This window comes from Mauremys mutica, chromosome 8 (assembly GCF_020497125.1).
Source record: "Mauremys mutica isolate MM-2020 ecotype Southern chromosome 8, ASM2049712v1, whole genome shotgun sequence".
Taxonomy (NCBI): Eukaryota; Metazoa; Chordata; order Testudines; family Geoemydidae; genus Mauremys; species Mauremys mutica.
In genome coordinates, this window is record NC_059079.1 from 2,430,675 (window position 1) to 2,448,914 (window position 18,240).

General features: G+C 48.1%; 1 protein-coding gene across 6 annotated transcripts in view; it reads right to left on the reverse strand.

Annotated features, from left to right (window-relative positions):
- ERI3 (ERI1 exoribonuclease family member 3) overlaps positions 1-18,240 on the reverse strand; it is a 216,894-nt gene that overhangs the window by 164,299 nt on the left and 34,355 nt on the right. For all 6 annotated transcript variants that reach the window (XM_045026467.1, XM_045026469.1, XM_045026470.1 and 3 more), the window contains exons 4-5: positions 10,094-10,153; positions 4,411-4,502 (exon numbers count right to left, since the gene is read on the reverse strand). In XM_045026467.1, the coding sequence (XP_044882402.1) occupies positions 4,411-4,502; positions 10,094-10,153 (152 nt within the window). The remainder of the gene's footprint in view (positions 1-4,410; positions 4,503-10,093; positions 10,154-18,240) is intronic.

The following is an 18,240-nucleotide window of genomic DNA, read 5'->3' on the forward strand; positions in this document are numbered from 1 at the left end:
TTCAGACGCACCTGACCTCGTTTTACTGGTGTTCCCTTGGAATGCAAGAGGACTTTAGTACCAGTTAATGCTGCCACATTATCTCTGCAGAGCACTCAGGCATCAAGCCCTTCACCCCACTGATACTTGGACAAGTAACCACCACCTTTCCTCATCCGGAGACGTGCCAGTTATTTATACAGGCGCACTGGGCAGCCCTTCCCAGAGCACACTGCGCATCCCTCAGGGCAGCACCGGGCTAGTCTTTGGAATGTTTCCTGGATATGCTGCATCTTTCTGTCCGCACGGCCCTGTTGCAGTGCTCAGCCTTTCCTGTTTAAAAAGAGATGTAGCTCTGTTCTGCTTTGCTAAACCCTATTTGGCAATGTGTCTAAACACATGCAAACTTCATTAGTTCAGGAGGGAGATTTGGCGTTTGAGGTGATGGATAAAAGTAATGGGAAATGAGACAAGCCCGAGCCGGCAGTGAGTTCTCACTCAAGCCCCATTCAGTGGCATGCTGCTAATCAGATGTGACGCTACACCTGGCTGTGTCCAATCAGCGCTAGAGCAGAGTGATGTGCTATTCACTATCAGGTTGAAGGCAGACTCCGTTCTGTGAGCTTGGAAACATGAAATGCATTTTCCACTTTGCCCTGGAGAAGCGTAGAGATCAAATTCTTAACTTAACGGTTAAAAAAAACCAAACAGACAAGAGAGAACTGAACCACTTGTTCCACTCACTGCACCCTTGTGGGGTCTTCCTTTCCAACTGGATGGCAAGGACCTGTCACAAATGGAGAGTTAAGTTTCCAAGCTCCAGCATGCTACACAGCACTTCTGGCTGGCCAGCTCGCAGACCAGCTCCCAGATCCCTGCTTGGGGCGGGGGGCAGGGGGGAGAGACACCATTCACCCTGCTCTGTTCAGGGGGTTGTAGTTGAACTACTTCCACAGACTACTGCATTTTTTAACATGAGGAGGGAGGGACCCCGTGGAATCAGGTCAATGAGCTGATGGCAGGCCCATGGCAGCCCTGAGGTAGGGTGCACATGTCATCGAGACTGCTGTGCACGAAATCCCTCTATCCCACGTACGACACACATGAGCCAGGAAGAGGATAAACAGGAACTTCATCCAACTCTAGGTGCCAAGGATAGAATCATAGAACTGGAAGGGACCTCGAGAGGTCGTCTAGTCCAGTCCCCTACACTCATGGCAGGACTAATTATCTAGACCATCCCTGAGAGGTGTTTGTCCAACCGGCTCTTAAAAGTTTCCAGTGATGGAGATTCTACACCCTCCCTAGGCAATTTATTCAAGTGCTTAACCACCCTGACAGTTGGGAAGTTTTTCCTAATGTCCAACCTAAACCTCCCTTGCTGCAATTTAAGCCCATTGCTTCTTGTTCTATCCTCAGAGGTTAACAAGAACAATCTACCTCCCTCCTCCTTGTAACAACCTTTCACATACTTGAAAGCTGTTATCATGTCCCCTCAGTCTTCTCTTTTCAGGACTAAACAAACCCAATTTTTTCAGTCTTCCCTCATAGCTCATGTTTTCTAGACCTTTAATCATTTTTGTTGCTCTTCTCTGTGGACTTTCTCCAATTTCTTCACATCTCTCCTGAAATGCGGTGCCCAGAACTGGACACAATACCCATGTTGAGGCCTAATCAGCGCGGAGTAGAGCGGAAGAATGACTTCTCGTGTCTTGCTTACAACACTCCTGCTAATACATCTCAGAATGAGGTTGGCTTTTTTTCCAACAGCGTTACACTGTTGACTCCTATTTACCTTGTGATCCACTCTGACCCCCAGATCCCTTCCCGCCATGCTCCTTCCTAGGCAGTCATTGCCCATTCTGTGTACGTGTGCAACTGATTGTTCCTTCCTAAGGGGAGTACTTTGCATTTGTCCCTATTGAATTTCATCCTGTTTACTTCAGGCCATTTCTCCAGTTTGTCCAGATCATTTTGAATTTTAATCCTACCCTTCAAGCCCCTATCCTGCAGTCCCTCCCAGCTTGGTATCGTCCACAAACTTTATAAGTGTATTCAATATACCATCATCTCAATCAGTGGTGGACAACCTGCAGCCCATCCTGCAGCTGCAGCCCAACCTGCAGCTCATCTGATCATGGGCTGAGACACATTTTGCTGACGTTGGCTGTCCACAGGCACTGCCCTCCGCAGCTCCCAGTGGCCATGGTTCACCATTCCCAGCCAATGGGAGCTGCGGGAAGCAGCAGGCCGCAGGGCCGCAGCAGAGAAGCAGCAGGGCCGCAGGTTACCCACCACTGATCTAAATCACTGATGAAGATATTGAACAGAACCGGACCCAGAACTGATCCCTGCGGGACCCCACTCGTTATGCCCTTCCAGCGTGACTGTGAACCCCTGATAACTACTCCCTGGGACCGGGTTTTCATGGTGAGCTCAGGGCAGCATTCTCAGAGCAGATTCTGCATTTCACACTTGAGGCCAGATGATACGTGTGGGACACTGAACCGCTGTTTGGGGCTTTGAAGAAAAAAACAGCAACCCCAAAATGAAGAGCCCACAGCCCCACCCCTCCCCCCAAAACACAGCTCCTGACTACCAAACCTAGAAGGCAGCCTGTTCAATACAGAAGCTAACCTAGGCTGTACACATCCCCTAGAGAAGCAGTTACATGCACAATGAAAGGGACAGAAAGACTGGCCTCGTACCTGGGCACCTCCCCCCTTAACCCCAGGAGCCTGACTCAGTACAGCAGTAAGGCACGGAAGAGCCACAAGGGGAGGACAGATCAGAAATGACTGGCCAACACCCCTGAAGCCTTCTTTATGCTCGTCCCCTGTAAAGGTTTAAATACAAAATTACATGGAAATTCACCTCCACAGCAATACACATAAGGGAAAGGTGTCCACGTCAACCCTAGGCATGGCCTTGATAAAGACCTCTCTGTTGACACAAGGGCAAGCAAGCAATGATTTTGTCTAGATGAGAGCAGATTTATCATCCCTGCAGGGCTTGTGCTGCAACTTCAGTCCCCGTTTCTCAAGACCTCACTAACCAGAGCGTGAGCAGAGAAGGAGCAGCAGTACCCCAAGAGCAGATTGTGAAATGGAGCCTTCTCCAGGGTTGCAGGCATTTTACTTAACCTTAACACCAGGGGAAACGGATGTGAAACTGAAAACCAAGCAACGCCGATAACGAGTTGTAGATGTCGGATCAGTGCTGGACGTATCAAGCCTGCGCCTGATCGGTGTGATGAAAACAGCAGCCTTTACCAGGCATTTAAACAAGGAAAAGCCAATGAGAGGTGACGGGTGCCCCAGTGAATTCAGGGCTTTGTGACACTATATAGCGTACACTGCATTTTGGGTCATTTGCTTCTTAGACAGCGAGGGCTGCTTTTTAAATAGCAGGCCCAACTCAGTGTACAAAATGGTGCACCGACACCCGGGAATGCAAATGGCAACATCGACGCCTAAATGGCCGCTTGCAGCGCCGACCAACCAGTCTTGCAGTTACTGCGCGCACCAATCTTGCACACCAGCCTTGGACCCCAGGGTTTTATTCTTCTTTTAGGTGACAATTCAGCAGCTAATGTCCACCAGGAAGACAGAGAAGGCCTTGACTATGAAAGCAAGCCAATGGTCACCCCTCGTTCAGGGATACAGAACCAATGACCACCTTCCATACATAAACCCTTCCTCCCCCACCTTCTTCCCTGCATGAAATGGTAACACGCTTCATTCCGAGGCTGTGCTGGCTGCATGCGGCGCTATGTGGTAAATGCAATATCGTTTTCAGGTAGGGGCAGGTATTTATCCTTGAAGCCTGCCACATGGTCGCACTCAGGAGAGGGGCAGAGATAGAAACAGGAGGAACATCCTACTGCGCTTGCCAATTCAGAGGAGATAATGGATAAAAATGGAGCTATCCCAAAGCCCCCAGTTTAAACTCTTCAAGGGGCGTGGGGTCAGACTCACTTGCTACCCTACCCCGTGACCATGTACAAAGCCTTTCTCCTTGATCAATCTTCCTCCCATTCCCCCTGCCGTTACCACTTCTGATTATGCATGGCCCTCAACGGTCACATGGTGGCATCTCGACACCTGTAAGCAGCCGGGGCTTGGAGTCAGACAGGGAATGCTGCCGGAATCGGGATGGTATGGAGAGAACATGCGGGTTTTTCAGCATCAACTGAAACACACTGTCAAAGTGGGTCTTGGTTTGAACTGAGCCGAGGACCCAGCAGAACTAAGACGTGGGAATTAACAGGGAGAGGAAATAATCAACATGCTCTTTCCCTCCCCGCCAAACAAAACCCTGTGTGAAGTTACACGAATCATCCCACTGCACCAGCCAGAGCTGGGAGAGGAGGAAACACATCCCACAGCGTGCAGTAACAAAGCCCTGGGCAGCTCCCCTCTCCATACTCACATTACTTTCAAATCCCAGTCTCCGCAGGTTACAAAAATCGACTTGACGCTAGGATCTAAGAGGCCTTCCTTCGCCATCCACTCATCGACCCTCTGAAAGGAACGGAGGGAAAGAGGATGAGCTTTGTAGACGGGGAAGAGCCACAACAGTTAAACACAGATAAGCTCCTCGCAATCAGACAAGGAGAAAATTGTGATCTTATCCAGCAGCAGCCCCCACCCTTCTCTCCCTTTCTTCGCTCACATCATCTCAACAAGAGCATGTTTGGACCTTGGAAGATTTCCAACAGGAAACAACAGGCGACCAGTGCAGAGACGATCTTATCAGACACTACAATGGCTCTGCTCACAGAAGAATAGGAATTGTACAGTGTTTATGGGACAATACAGCTAAAATATTACTTAGTTCCCCCACCCCCCATTTTTCCCTTCCCTTCATCAAATAAGCTGTAACATTATATTTTAGGGCTGTCAATTAATTGCAGTTAATTCGTGCGATTAACTCAAAAAGGTTAATCACGATTTTAAAAGTTAATCACAATTAATCACAGTTTTAATCACACTGTTAAGCAACAGAATGCCAAGTGACATTTATTAAATATTTTTGGATGTTTGAAAATGTAGAAAAATAGATTGGTTTCAGTTACAACACAGAATATGAAGTGTACAATGCTCACTTTATATTATTTTTTATGATAAATATTTGCACGGTAAAAATGATAAACAAAGGAAATAATATTTTTCAATTCACCCCATACAAGTACTGTAGTGCAATCTCTTTGTCATGAAAGTGCAACTTACAAATGTAGGGGGGGGTTTTGTTACATAACTGCACTCAAAAACAAAACAATGTAAAACTTTAGAGACTACAAGTCCACTCAGTCCTACTTCTTGTTCAGCCAATCGCTACGAGAAACAAATTTGTTCACATTTACAGGAGATAATGCTTTCCACTTCTTAATTACAATGTCACCTGAATGTGAGAACAGGCGTTCGCATGGTACTGTTATAGCCGGCATCACAAGATATTTACTTGCCAGATGTACTAAAGATTCGTATGCCTCTTCATACTTCGGCCACCATTCCAGAGGACATGCTTCCATGCTGATGACGCTCGTTAAAAAAATAATGTGTTAATTAAATTTCTGACTGAACTCCTTGGGGGAGAATTGTATGTCTCCTGCTCTGTTTTATCCACATTCTGCCATATATTTCGTGTTATAGCAGTCTCGGATGATGAGCCAGCAAATGTTGTTCATTTTAAGAACACTTTTACTGCAGATTTGACAAAACGCAAAGAAGGTACCAATGTGAGATTTCTAAAGATAGTTAGAGCACTTGATCCAGGGTTTAAGAATCTGAAGTGCTTTCCAAAATCTGAGAGGGACAAGGTGTGGAGTTTGCTTTCAGAAGTCTTAAAAGAGCAACATTCTGATGCAAAGACTATAGGACTTGAAACCCCGCCCCCCAAATCAACTTTCTGCTGGTGGCATCTGACTCAGATTATGAAAATGAACATGCGTCAGTCCGCACGGCTTTGGATCGTTATCAATCAGAACCCGTCATCAGCATGGACACGTCTTCTGGAATGGTGGCTGAAGCATGAAGGGATATATGAATCTTTAGTGCATCTGGCAAATAAATATCTTGCGATGTCGGCTGCAACAGTGCCATGAGAACGCATGTTGTCACTTTCAGGTGACATTATGAATAAGTAGTGGGCAGCATTATCTCCTGCAAATGTAAACAAACTTGTCTGTCTAAGCAATTGGATGAACAAGAAGCAGGACTGAGTGGACTTGTAGGCTCTAAAGTTTTATTTTTGAATGCAGGTTTTTTTTACATAATTCTACATTTGTAAATTCAGCTTTCATGATAAAGAGACTGCACTACAGCACTTGCAATAGGAGAATTGAAAAATACTATTTCTTTTGTTTTTTTACGGTGCAAATACTCATAATAAAAATAACTATAAAGTGAGCACTGTACACTTTGTATTCTGTGTTGTAACTGAAATCAATATATTTGAAAATGTAGAAAACATCCAAAAATATTTAAATAAATGGTAATATATTATTGTTTAATAGCGCGATTAATCGCAGTTTTTTAATTGCGCAATTAATCACGATTAATTTTTTTAGTCACTTGACAGACCTATTATATTTCAAAGTTTCCTCCAATAGAGAGCCCCTTATTTCTTGAAGTTCTGTCAGCTTTTTAAAGAAGCTAGAAATTAACCCAAAGACCATGGAGGAGCCCCCACAGACTGAGAACTGAAGGAAAATAAGCCACAAAAGAGATACGAATGAGAGATTCTCAGTCAACTCACCCTCATTTCTGAGGGACAACCATCCCTGGATGGGATTTTTCACTTACAGCACATCACCTGGCTCGCAATGAATGTGACACATAAGATGGACACTTACGGGTGCACAGGCCATTACAAACTCAATATACACACACCCTGCTTTTGAAGAGTTGGACATCTTTTCCTTACTTCTTCTAGTTCTACTGTTCCAGCTGGAATTAGTCCTGTGTTTGTGAAGTGCTTTGAGACCTTCAGGTGGCAGGCATTACACAAGTCAGCATTACGCACTCTTGCTGCCTAGATTCTCAGTGGGTGAAGTGTGTCTCCACTCCCCACCCATGACGTGTGCAGCCGCTGAAACAGAACATCCCCCGTAGAGGTGGCCACATGGCTTTGGCACGTGAAGAGACTCTAGGCACGTATGGGGCAGGAATGGCAACACGGGCTTCTCTGCAGCGTGGCTGCTGTGACCTGACAACTCACCGTTCAGAGAAGCTTTCTCCATGACCAGCGGAGGAGAGGGGAAGGAACACGGCCTCCTACAGCAGCAGACAACTGCCTTATTCACCCACACTTGAAATACAGGTAGCAGCAGCCAGGCTACCTAAACCAACCCCCAGAGAAGCCAAATGCACAATCCCATTTTAATCTAGAAATAGGCAGATTTATTATTTGCTTTACAGAAAAGTCTAGGAACCCCATTCAAGGTCAAGGCCCCACCGCGCTGGGAACCATACAGACGAAGAACAAAGGAGACAATCCCTGGCCCAGCGAGCTCAGGCCTGGGTGTGAGACAGGACTCGACCAGCAGACAGAACCTACAGATTCATAGGTTCTAGGACTGGAAGGGACCTCGAGAGGTCATCGAGTCCAGTCCCCTGCCCTCATGGCAGGACCAAATACTGTCTAGACTATCCCTGATAGACATTTATCTAACCTACTCTTAAATATCTCCAGAGATGGAGATTCCGCAACCTCCCTAGGCAGTTTATTCCAGTTAGGAACTTTTTCCTAATGTCCAACCTAAACCCCCCTTGCTGCAGTTTAAGCCCATTGCTTCTTGTTCTGTCCTTAGAGGCTAAGATGAACAAGTTTTCTCCTTCCTCCTGATGACACCCTTTTAGATACCTGAAAACTGCTCTCATGTCCCCTCTCGGTCTTCTCTTTTCCAAACTAAACAAACCCAATTCTTTCAGCCTCCTTCAGAGGTCATGTTCTCAAGACCTTTAATCCTTCTTGTTGCTCTTCTCTGGACCCTCTCCAGTTTCTCCACATCTTTCTTGAAATGTGGTGCCGAGAACTGGACACAATACTCCAGCCGAGGCCTGACCAGCGCAGAGTAGAGCGGAAGAATGACTTCTCGTGTCTTGCTCACAACACAGATTAGGCAGACCAAACAGTGATGGAAACTTCCTACAGAATGCAATAGAAAATATCTTTTCTGTGGGTTCTCTCTATGGGGTTTTTTGGTTTTTTAATCATCCCATAGGATTTAATAGAGAATTAGATTCCTGCTACAGAATTCTATAGGATGCCTACAAAACCTATACAAAGGTTTTCATTCTATAGGAAATTTTGCAGGATGTACAAGTAATTTCTAAGGAATTCCACTGGTTTTCTTAGAATAAGTCTATTCCATACGGGGATGTTTGCGCGAACATACCCGTTCATACACTCAGCAATGGCCAAACAATCCAACTGACCAAAAGACAGCCCTACGACCAAATGTATTTAACATCAATACTCTAATTAAAGAGAAGTTTTGGCACCAAAGCAATTCATTAGAGTAGGGTCACATGACAGTTGGGTGGCCCATGTGATCCTGCCCTGGCAAGTGGGAGCAATAGGGAGTATGCAGTGAGCTTTGTGATTTTACACATCACAGCGTCTACGTTTAATGGAGACCGCCCCGCACTTCCACCCACAGGAAAAGTGCTGAGACTGCGCCTGGTGCTGGGGCGAGTGGGAGACAACCAGACATTCAGGACTGCGAGGTGACTGGCATATCCTCAGCTGGAGTGTGCAGGACGGGGGAAGCCAGCTTCTAACTTGATTTTATTCGAAGGGTTTATCTTTCCCACTTACCCTTGGTACTGGGGGCCCCACCATGTTCCAGATAGAGCGGTAGGACTCCCCCGACCCATCCCGCAAATCCTCATTTTTTCCCCCTCCTTGACCTCTGCCTGGCTTGGCCTGGGAAACCTATGGCTTCATCTCAGATTCCTTCAGCTAAATGTCTCGTCTTCAAGTGCTTCTCCTGGGCAAGAGACCCTCCGGAAGCCCAAAGGCATCTCCTTCCGTGCCCCTCTCAGCTTACACAGTGCTTGGCATCATCCTTGGCCCAGACTTTTAACTCAAGACGCTTGCTTGGCTCCACCCAGGCCCTATTACTTCTCTCCAGGCTGTGCTTCGGGATTCGGTTTGGATGGCAGGTGCTGGCCAAGCACATCATTTCCCTCCATTTTTCAGGCTGGGGATGGAACACGAGGCTCCTTTCGAGACTGGTCACAGCAGCTCCCTCAGCAGCAGGATCGTTCATCAGTGAGACGCTCTGGATGCTCTTCTTTCCCACTCACCACTTCGAGTCCCAGGGGCTGCAGTGTCGCCTCCCCAGCTGTCTCAGTACCAGCGGGCCACAGGAGCGAAAAACAGCACTTGTAACGTTTCTAAAATCCCTGACGTGAGCGAGCCGTCGCCACAGAGGGTGTCAAAGCCTTTAATTTGATTTCCTTACAGAAGCAATTGTTGCAATCATTCTGATTAGGAACAATTAGGCCACATGGCAGCGCAAATCCTGGCAGAGACAAGGCATTGAACTGCGACCGGCAGCCGGAGTGGGCTCTCCTGGAGGAGGTTTCCCTCAGTATTTGACTAACAACAAAAGCTATTGATGGCAAAATACTTTCAAGCTAATTAATCCTAAATGCTGCAGGAATTCAGCATTAAGCAGATGGCATTATTAGGACTTTATCTGCATTTGCACATTCCACAGATTAGGTTTTAGAGGCCTATACTTTGTGTATTATGGAGCATTTAAATAGGTAGAAGCATTAATTTAATGGGGGAGGAGGGAGAACAGCTCCCATGCAATGCTCTAAAGCAATGTCTTGGCTCTTTAAGATTGGCTCAAGTACGAATCACCTCCTCTCCTGTCTGCGGGCAGGAGTCTGGACATCTTGTCAGTACCCTTGACATGAACAGCTGGGAATGACAGATCAATGGTTCAATACTCTCAACAGCATGTCACCGACGTGACAGCAAATGTTATTCTAATGAAGCCGTAATCATAGTCAAATTACGCGGTTCAATTCCCGGGAGGGGGTGAAGAAGGGGGAGCAGAGGTCAAAGTTCAGGAACTAAAGGTTATCCTGCTTACCTCAAGCACTTGCTGGAGATTTGGCTGCCCATCCACCATGCCTTGAATAATTCCAGTCAGCTGAAACAAAAGAGAAAGAGAAAAGAAGCGTCAGAGGAGCATTACATCGACTGTTGGAAGATCTCCTCTCCTGCCCACCTTTCTGAAACTGTAACATGCTCTTGTGAGCACTCTGGGCAATACCAAGTCCTGTCAACTGCAGTACAGGAGCCCTGGGAACTGCCCCACCAGCAGGCAAGAACACGGCACAATTCCAGAAGCCGCTGAGCAGTCAGCTCTTACACAGAAGCTATGAAATACTGGAACTCAAAGTCATACAGATTTGCTTAGGGGAACAATATTGAATTTTTTCCAGCCCTGAGGTCAGTGCTACAATGAAATACCTAGACGCTCCCCATTTCAATATCCCGATCTTCTCAGTATCAGTTTTGCTGCTGCCCTAAGTTACGCAGCCACATTTTACTATGCACACAAGCTGTCTTCCAGCATTCCAGTGCTGGGGTGATGACACAACAGAAATGCCTAGGAACAGATAAATAAAATAAACCTGTCTCGTAAAATGAGGTGTGCAGGGTGTTAGTTTGTCCTTCACTGTGATTGGAGAAGCATGTATCCATGATTTATATTAGTTTAAAACTCCATTTTTACATTTTAAGCCACGGGCAGTAAAATATATTTTTTTGAAGTTTTTTTTAACTAAATCTGAAGAAAATCCGTGCCATTTTAAAATATAGCTACATTGTGTTTTTCAGGAAACAGTGATGCTGGGCCCAATCCTGCAAACATTTAAGCACATCAGTTGTTTCACCGACTTCCGTTGGATTACTTGCGTATTTAAAGTTCAGCACATGCATGAGTGTCTCCAGGGTCAAGGTGTGTGTCTGAAAAATGCCTAGTATAGTTTGGGGCACTTAGGGCTGGTCTACGCTACCGCTTAAGGCGAGGTGAGTTATGCCACTCAGGGGTGTGAAAAAGCCACCCCCACCCTCCAGCAATGTAAGCTACAGTGACTTAACGTGGTGTCCAGCCCACGCTATGTCGGCGGACGTAGCTTCTGCCTCTCACTGAGGTGGTGTCATTATGACGACAAGAGAGCGCTCTCCTGTCGGCACAGCACGTCTTCACCACCCGCGCTACAGTGGCGCAGCTGTGCCAGTGGAGCATGGTAACGTCTACACTACCAGGTATGTGGGTATAACTCCATTGCTCAGGGGGTGTGGAAAATCAAATACAAACCATGTTATTTCATTTAGTATCACGGTTTTCTGATCATGTCTGAGCCCCAATTAAAGTGAAGACTGTACATGGCTGAAGACTATGATTTTGTTAATACATGGAACATCCAGACTCACAGAAAGCCATGACAGTCTAGTCACGAGCTGCAGACGGGAAGAATTCTTGACAGGCTCCCTCCTATCCAGGAGCAACGCCTCTATTGTAGAAGATTTCAGCCCAGCCAGAGAACACAAGCCTTATGACAAGCCAAGGGCCTCGGCGCCTTGTTAAACGGACGGCAGCCTATGTAAGCTAGCTTACCCCTATGTTTCTTTGGCTGCCTGGCTTACAGCATTGAAACTTGAAAAAAACAAAACACAATTAAACTCCAATTAAAGTGTAATTACATCTAATGAATACCAAATACCTGATTTACTGAATAAGCTGGCTCTAAATGGGAAGATTATTTTCTCGTGGCAACTTACATCCAATGGTAATATATACCTTTTAGGGAAGAAATTTTCATTTTAAGAATGTAGAGTTCCTCTAGGTGGGTTTCTGAAGTTTATCAAGTCATTATTAGGTGGCATTTTAAGGAAGTGGAGAAACACAGACACTGTTATATTCCAGAAACTGTTTTTATATTAATCTGTATTTTAATTGTGTAACAGCTGCTGCCTACAGACTTCCCATGCACTAAAGGAAAATAAATTTAAGAGATTAACTGCACTGTTCTTTAACATGGTGTTTCACTCACACTTTGCCTCCTTGGCTTGTTTTGTCCCTTGCTTAGTAGAAGTTTCTCCCACCACTCACCCCTCACCATTACTCTCTAGTGGGAGCTGGCCCCAGCTCTGCGGTGATCAGCCCAAGCTGACGCTCTGGAAACTGGCTGAGGATGAGCTGTTTTGGTAAAAGGCCTTAGGAAATCTCACACGGCCTGTGTCCATGCGAATGGCTTCCCAGACCTCACTGGCATCTCATTTATTTGGTAGCTGCACCCATTAAAAGGTACAGGGGAGGGAGGGGCGCAAGGCATGCAGGTGGCTGGGTGGGGGCCCTGGCTGGATTACACCCTATTAGGAAGGAGAGGCAGGTTGCACCATGCACAGTTAGGCGCACTGTAGGGAGTAAGGAGATTGCCAACACTGGACTGCAATGCAGGGGAGCCGGGTTCTGTTCCCAGCTCTGGCACAGACACACTGTATGACCCTGATTAAGTCACCTCCCCCTGTGTGTCTCATGTCACGCTGCCGTGCGGGGGCTCCAGGGCATGGGGGCCAACCTCAGGGCAGACTGTTAAGACGCAGGGCACAAGCCCTACATTGGCTGGGAGTGCTACACTAAGATTTCACCAACTAATCAGAAAATGTGAACTCCTCAGGCGCTGTAGTGGAGTCACAGACAGCCCCCGTGGGTGCTCTGACCTATCTCGCCACCCACGTCAGCCTGCCTTTCTGAGAGATGGTCCCCTACACCAAGGATCACAGCAACGTTCCAGTTACTTCCAGTCTCAAAGGACCTGTCACCTACCCCAGGTCAACTGCCCCTCAAATCTCACGCCACAGACAATGCTTGCAGCCAATCCTATAATAAACTATCTAAAGATTTATTAACTAGGAAAAGGAAATAAGAGTTATTTACACGATTAAAGCAGGTAAACATAGACACAACTAAAGGGGGGATATGATAGAGGTCTATACAATTATGATCGGTGTTGAAGCGAATAAGGAAACCCCTTCCCATAACAAGAATTAATTTATGAAATTAATAGGCAGCAGCTTTAAAACAAACAAAAGGAATTACTTTTTCCACCCAATGCACAGTCAACCTGTGGAACTCCTTGCCAGGGGATATTGTGAAGGCCAAAACTAGAACAGGATTCAAAAAAAAAAAAATTAGGTAAGTTCACAGTGGATAGATCCATCAATAACTATTAGCCAGGATGGTCAGGGATACAACCCCATGCTCTGGGTGTCCCTAGCCTCTGTTTGTCAAAAGCTGGGACTGGACAACAGGGGATGGATCACTCAAGGATTGCCCTGTTCTGTTCATTCCCTCTGAAGCATCTGGCACTGGCCACTGTCGGCAGACAGGATACTGGGCCAGATGGACCATTGGTCTGACCCAGTATGGCCGTTCTTTCGTTCTCATACACAAAAATGAGTTCCAATCTTAAGTTTCAAATGATGATAGAAGCTTCTGTAATAAGCAAGCTGTGTATGTTCCTAAGGGCTAACCCAGGCTAAGCACTGGGGAGCTTCTGCTTATGCCTAGTAACCCTTATACCCCAGAGCCCGAGCAGCACAGAGATCCAGTCCCTCCTTGTTAGGGGATTTTATTTACTTTCCCCCTTCTGCTCGGAGCTGCAAACTCAGCCGCTGGGAGGAATTCACTTGCAAGACTCATTTTCATGGAGCGGGAAAAGAAAATAACCAAGTCTTCTGTCCTCTTTACTGTTCAATCTAGTTTGTCTGGTGTCAATGGGCCTTCCTTGTCCAGCAGGACATAACACCGTCTGCTGGAGACCAGCACTCCACACTAGTTAGTCTCTCTCCTGGCTGATGATTTACACACTTATAAAGACTTGTGATGCAAATGGTCAAATATTACCTTACAATATGGGACAAAGATGCGGTAAGTGAGATTAATGCTTGGGAGCAACTCACAAGCATTCAGTGAAGTCTAAACAGTAAACACATTCTTATAGTTCCAATCCCTATGTTAGCAATGTCACGGGGTGTGGGGGAGACCAGGCCCTGCACCCCCGGCTTCCTGCGATTCACCGTGAATCAGAAGGTTTATTTAGATGCCAGGAACACAGTCCAAGACAGGTCTTGCCGCTACAGACAACAGGACCCCCTCAGTCAGGTCCATCTGGGGGCCCCAGGGAGGCCACAGCCCTGTTGGGAAGCCCAAGCCCCATCGGGGTGCCCCTCTCCATTTCCCAGCCAGCTCCAAACTGAAACTCCCTCCAGCCGACTCCTTTCTGGCCTTCCCCCGGCTCCTCCCCCGGCCTTTGTGTCCTTTGTCCAGTTTCCCAGGCAGAGGTGTCACCTGGCCTCCAACGCCCCTCCTGGGCTCTCAGGTTACATGCTCAGGTATCCTCCCTTCCCCAATGCAGACAGTCCCAGCAAGATTCCCCTGCAACCTTCCCAGGTCAACACTCCTCATTCAGTATTCAAACAACACATCAAGAACATTCCCACTTCGCCACAAGCAACAGTAACCCACCAGAGAGCCAGACTGATCCCAGCGATGTGATCAGTCAAGACATGGGGACTTTGCCTGAACAGAGACCTGCTCTGCCAGCGCCATACCTCAGTTCTCCATTGGGAAGATGGAGGTAATGATGCTGCCCCACCCAGGGGCGTTACAAGGATAACTTCATTAGTGTGTGTGTGTTCTCAGGGCTTAGAACACGTCAGTGTGGACACTACCTACGCCAACGGGAGGGGTTCTCCCGTCAGTACAGGTGATTCCCCTCCCCAAGAGGCGGTAGAAGAGGGAAGAATTTTACACGGGGATTTAGGTTACTTAACGCTGCTATGGGGTAGGGATTTCACACACCCCTGACCAACACAGTTAAACCAACCTGATTTTCTACTGTAGACCAGGCCTCACTCAGACTGGATGATTTAGTTGGGGGTTGGTCCTGCTTTGAGCAGGGGGTTGGACTAGATACCCCCAGAGGTCCCTTCCAACCCTGATAGTCTCTGATTAAAGAGCTGAGCAGCACAGAACAGCCTACCAAAGGGCAGCGTGTGTGCAGGGAGGCTGGGAATAACACCTTCTGCTGAAGCCCCTGGCATTGGCCATTGTCAGAAACAAAACACGGGACTAGACTGACCACTGGTCTCCTCCAGCGGGGCCAGCATGTGTTTCACAAACACGGATCTACAGAGGAGTGATAACAATCCTTCTTCACCCTCCATGCCGGGGCGGCCAACCTGGCGCTCCGGAGCCACACGCGGCTCTTCAGAAGTTAATATGCGGCTCCTTGTACAGGCACCGACTGCGGGGCTGGAGCTACAGGCACCAACTTTCCAATGTGCCGGGGGGGACTCACTGCTCAACCCCTGGCTCTGCCACAGGCCCTGCCCCTACTCCACCCCTGAGCCTGCCGTGCCCTCGCTCCTCCCCCCACACCCGAGCCTCCTGCATGCCGAGAAACAGCTGATGGGGAGGTGCGGGGAGGGAGGGGCAAGATGCTGATTGGTGGGGCTGCCAGTGAGTGGGAGGAGCTGGGGGGGGAGCTGATGGGGGGCTGCCGACGTATTACTGCGGCTCTTTGGCAATGTACATTGGTAAATTTTGGCTCCTTCTCAAGCTCAGGTTGTCCACTCCTGCTCCATGCTATCAGTCTAGGTTTTTATACAACCCTTATCACTGTGGTATCTGAGCACCAGATATCTCCATTTTACAGACAGGAACACTGAGGAACAGAGTGAGGCAGTTAATGACCAAGGCCACCCAGTGAGGCAGTGTCAGAGCTGGAAACAGAACCCAGCGATGCTGACAGAGGTACAAGGGGATGGGAGGGGTCTTCACTGGATTATCCTCTCCCATAGAAGTGGTATGAGCGCAGAGCAGGGCAGAGCTAAGTCTCATCTGCAGAGGGTCCACAGATTCCACCCGCACTTCCATACTCCGGGGATTTCTCCAGGGGCCGGGCCATCTGCGAGAAGGCAACAGGAATGCTGCGTAAGCCGCAGAATCCAACTTGCTCCTTACAACACCCCACCTTTTAACCTCTGCACCGGCACCGCTGGCTGCTGTGTTACACAGGGCCTCTGCTGGAAGGAGAAACGACGAGTTGCTGCCCCAGCTGGCTTTTGCCTTTACTTTTCCCCTAACCCGGAGGCTCAGTCGCACGGCAGCAGAGGTGAGCCTCGGGCCCGCTCCGGAGGCAGCCACCCGCCAGGTGTTCAGCACATCGGCATGTTTTATAACTTCCAATCCGGGCTCTTCCGCATCGACACCAGGGCTAAAAGCAGCTCAGGCTCACACACCCGAGAGGTGAAGTCACCTTTGGGGAGTGGGGGCTAAGGAAAAGGCCAGCAAGGCGCCACCAAGCCCTGTCTACACTGGGGCTTTCTGACCTCTCCCAGTGCAGCTCACGCTATTCCAGCTCCACCTTTGTTAGCAACGGTGGGGGATTTTTAAGGAAAGGGACTACGGAGACCCTGCCCCACATACTCATTTGATTCGGGATCAGCACTACAGATTGCCAGCCCGTTTTAATTCCCCCCGCCCCAGGTGTAAGGTTTTCCTCTGGATCACTCTAGAGAGGCAGGGATGCGTGTACAATTACCTACGCAGCCCTGTAAGCACCATGCACCTCTGCTCCCCTGGGAAAGCAGCGAGCAGAGGGCAGGCAGATAGGGGAGCCGTGCACATGGCAGACTTGAACGCCGCAGTGTTCCCTCCGCCGTTTATCTCAGAAACCATCGTATTTCCACCCCAAGACAGTTTGCTGATTACATAAGCACTTGTCTCTGGTGTACAATCTGATCATCAGGCCTGGTCTTTCTTTGTAGACAAAGAGGCCAATAAATCTCATCCTTTATAAGTAGAGGTGCCTAGACAAAGCCCTTTACTGGCATTTAGCAAAATGGGTTATTTTTCGGACAACATAAAACAGCGCTGAAAGCTCGCTTTAAGCAACACAGCTGTTCAGACGAACGCTTGATAAGAGCTAGTAGCTCCAGCAGCAGGAGGGGGAGCACTACAGACTTCTTGTCCAACCCGCAGCTATGTTCTCAGGGCTCTGGCTGCCCCACAGAAATACGGAGGGGGCTCTGCCCCCTATCCACAAGATCCCACGACAGTGCCAGGCCTCCTTCACCACCCATCTGGTGAGCCTAGCCCTTGTGCACAGGGGTCAAGTTTTCTAACAGATCTGCTCTAGGAATTACTGTGTGGCAGTTCTCCAACCTGTGTTACACAGCAGGTCAGATAAGAACGTAAGAGCAGCCAGACTGGGTCAGACCAAAGGTCCATCTAGCCCAGTCTCCTGTCTGCCGACAGTGGCCAATGCCAGGTACCCCAGAGGGAATGAACAGAACAGGGAATCATCAAGTGATCCATCCTCTGTCGCCCATTCCCAGCTTCTGGCAAACAGGCTAAGGGCACCATGGCTAGCTGATCACAATGATCCTCGTTGGCCTTGGAATCGACAAATCACCTGTAAAGAACATTGAAATGACAGCAGAGGGAAGGGCGGGCTGCAAACAGGAACTCCTCTTGGTTGAAGGAAGATTGCTGTATCCAAACTTCTTGTTCACCCAGAAATGTGACTACACGGCTGGTCAGCACAAAAACTTGGGGGAAGGGGGAGAAGATCACCAGTGATGGACCTAAACTGAATATCCAGCCACACCAATTTCAAGACCTTGCTAAAGATGGAGCCAGGTGGCGATCAATCCACAAGGCAGCTATGTCCCCCTTTAGGATTTGTCTCGGTGATCAGAGCAAAGGGCTGAGAACCTGACATCTCTTAAGGCACAAAGAATTGTGCCTAACACAGGGTTCAGGTTACACTTATCTCCAGGAGCTGGTTTATATCCATACCACAACAAAAGCCATTTTGTCAATACATTTTTCTTTATCCATGCTCTCTACAAAACCTCAGATTATTTATACTGAAAGAATTTTTCAAAGTCTAATGTATTTGTGTGTCCTGTGTCGTAGGTTCCAAGGCCAGCGGGGACCACTGTGATTCTGCATCGCACAGGCCAGAAAACCTCCCTCAGCGATCCCTGCATCAAGCCTGAGCGTGGTGCCACCCAAGCACCTGAGGTGTGTTCCGAACGCAACGCCAGACAGACCCTGCCCCAAAGAGGAAAGCATAATCTGTTCACGTAATGCATTCGATTACACTCAGCTGGGACAGGGAAGCAAGAACAGTCAGTTTCCCTTGGGCACTCATG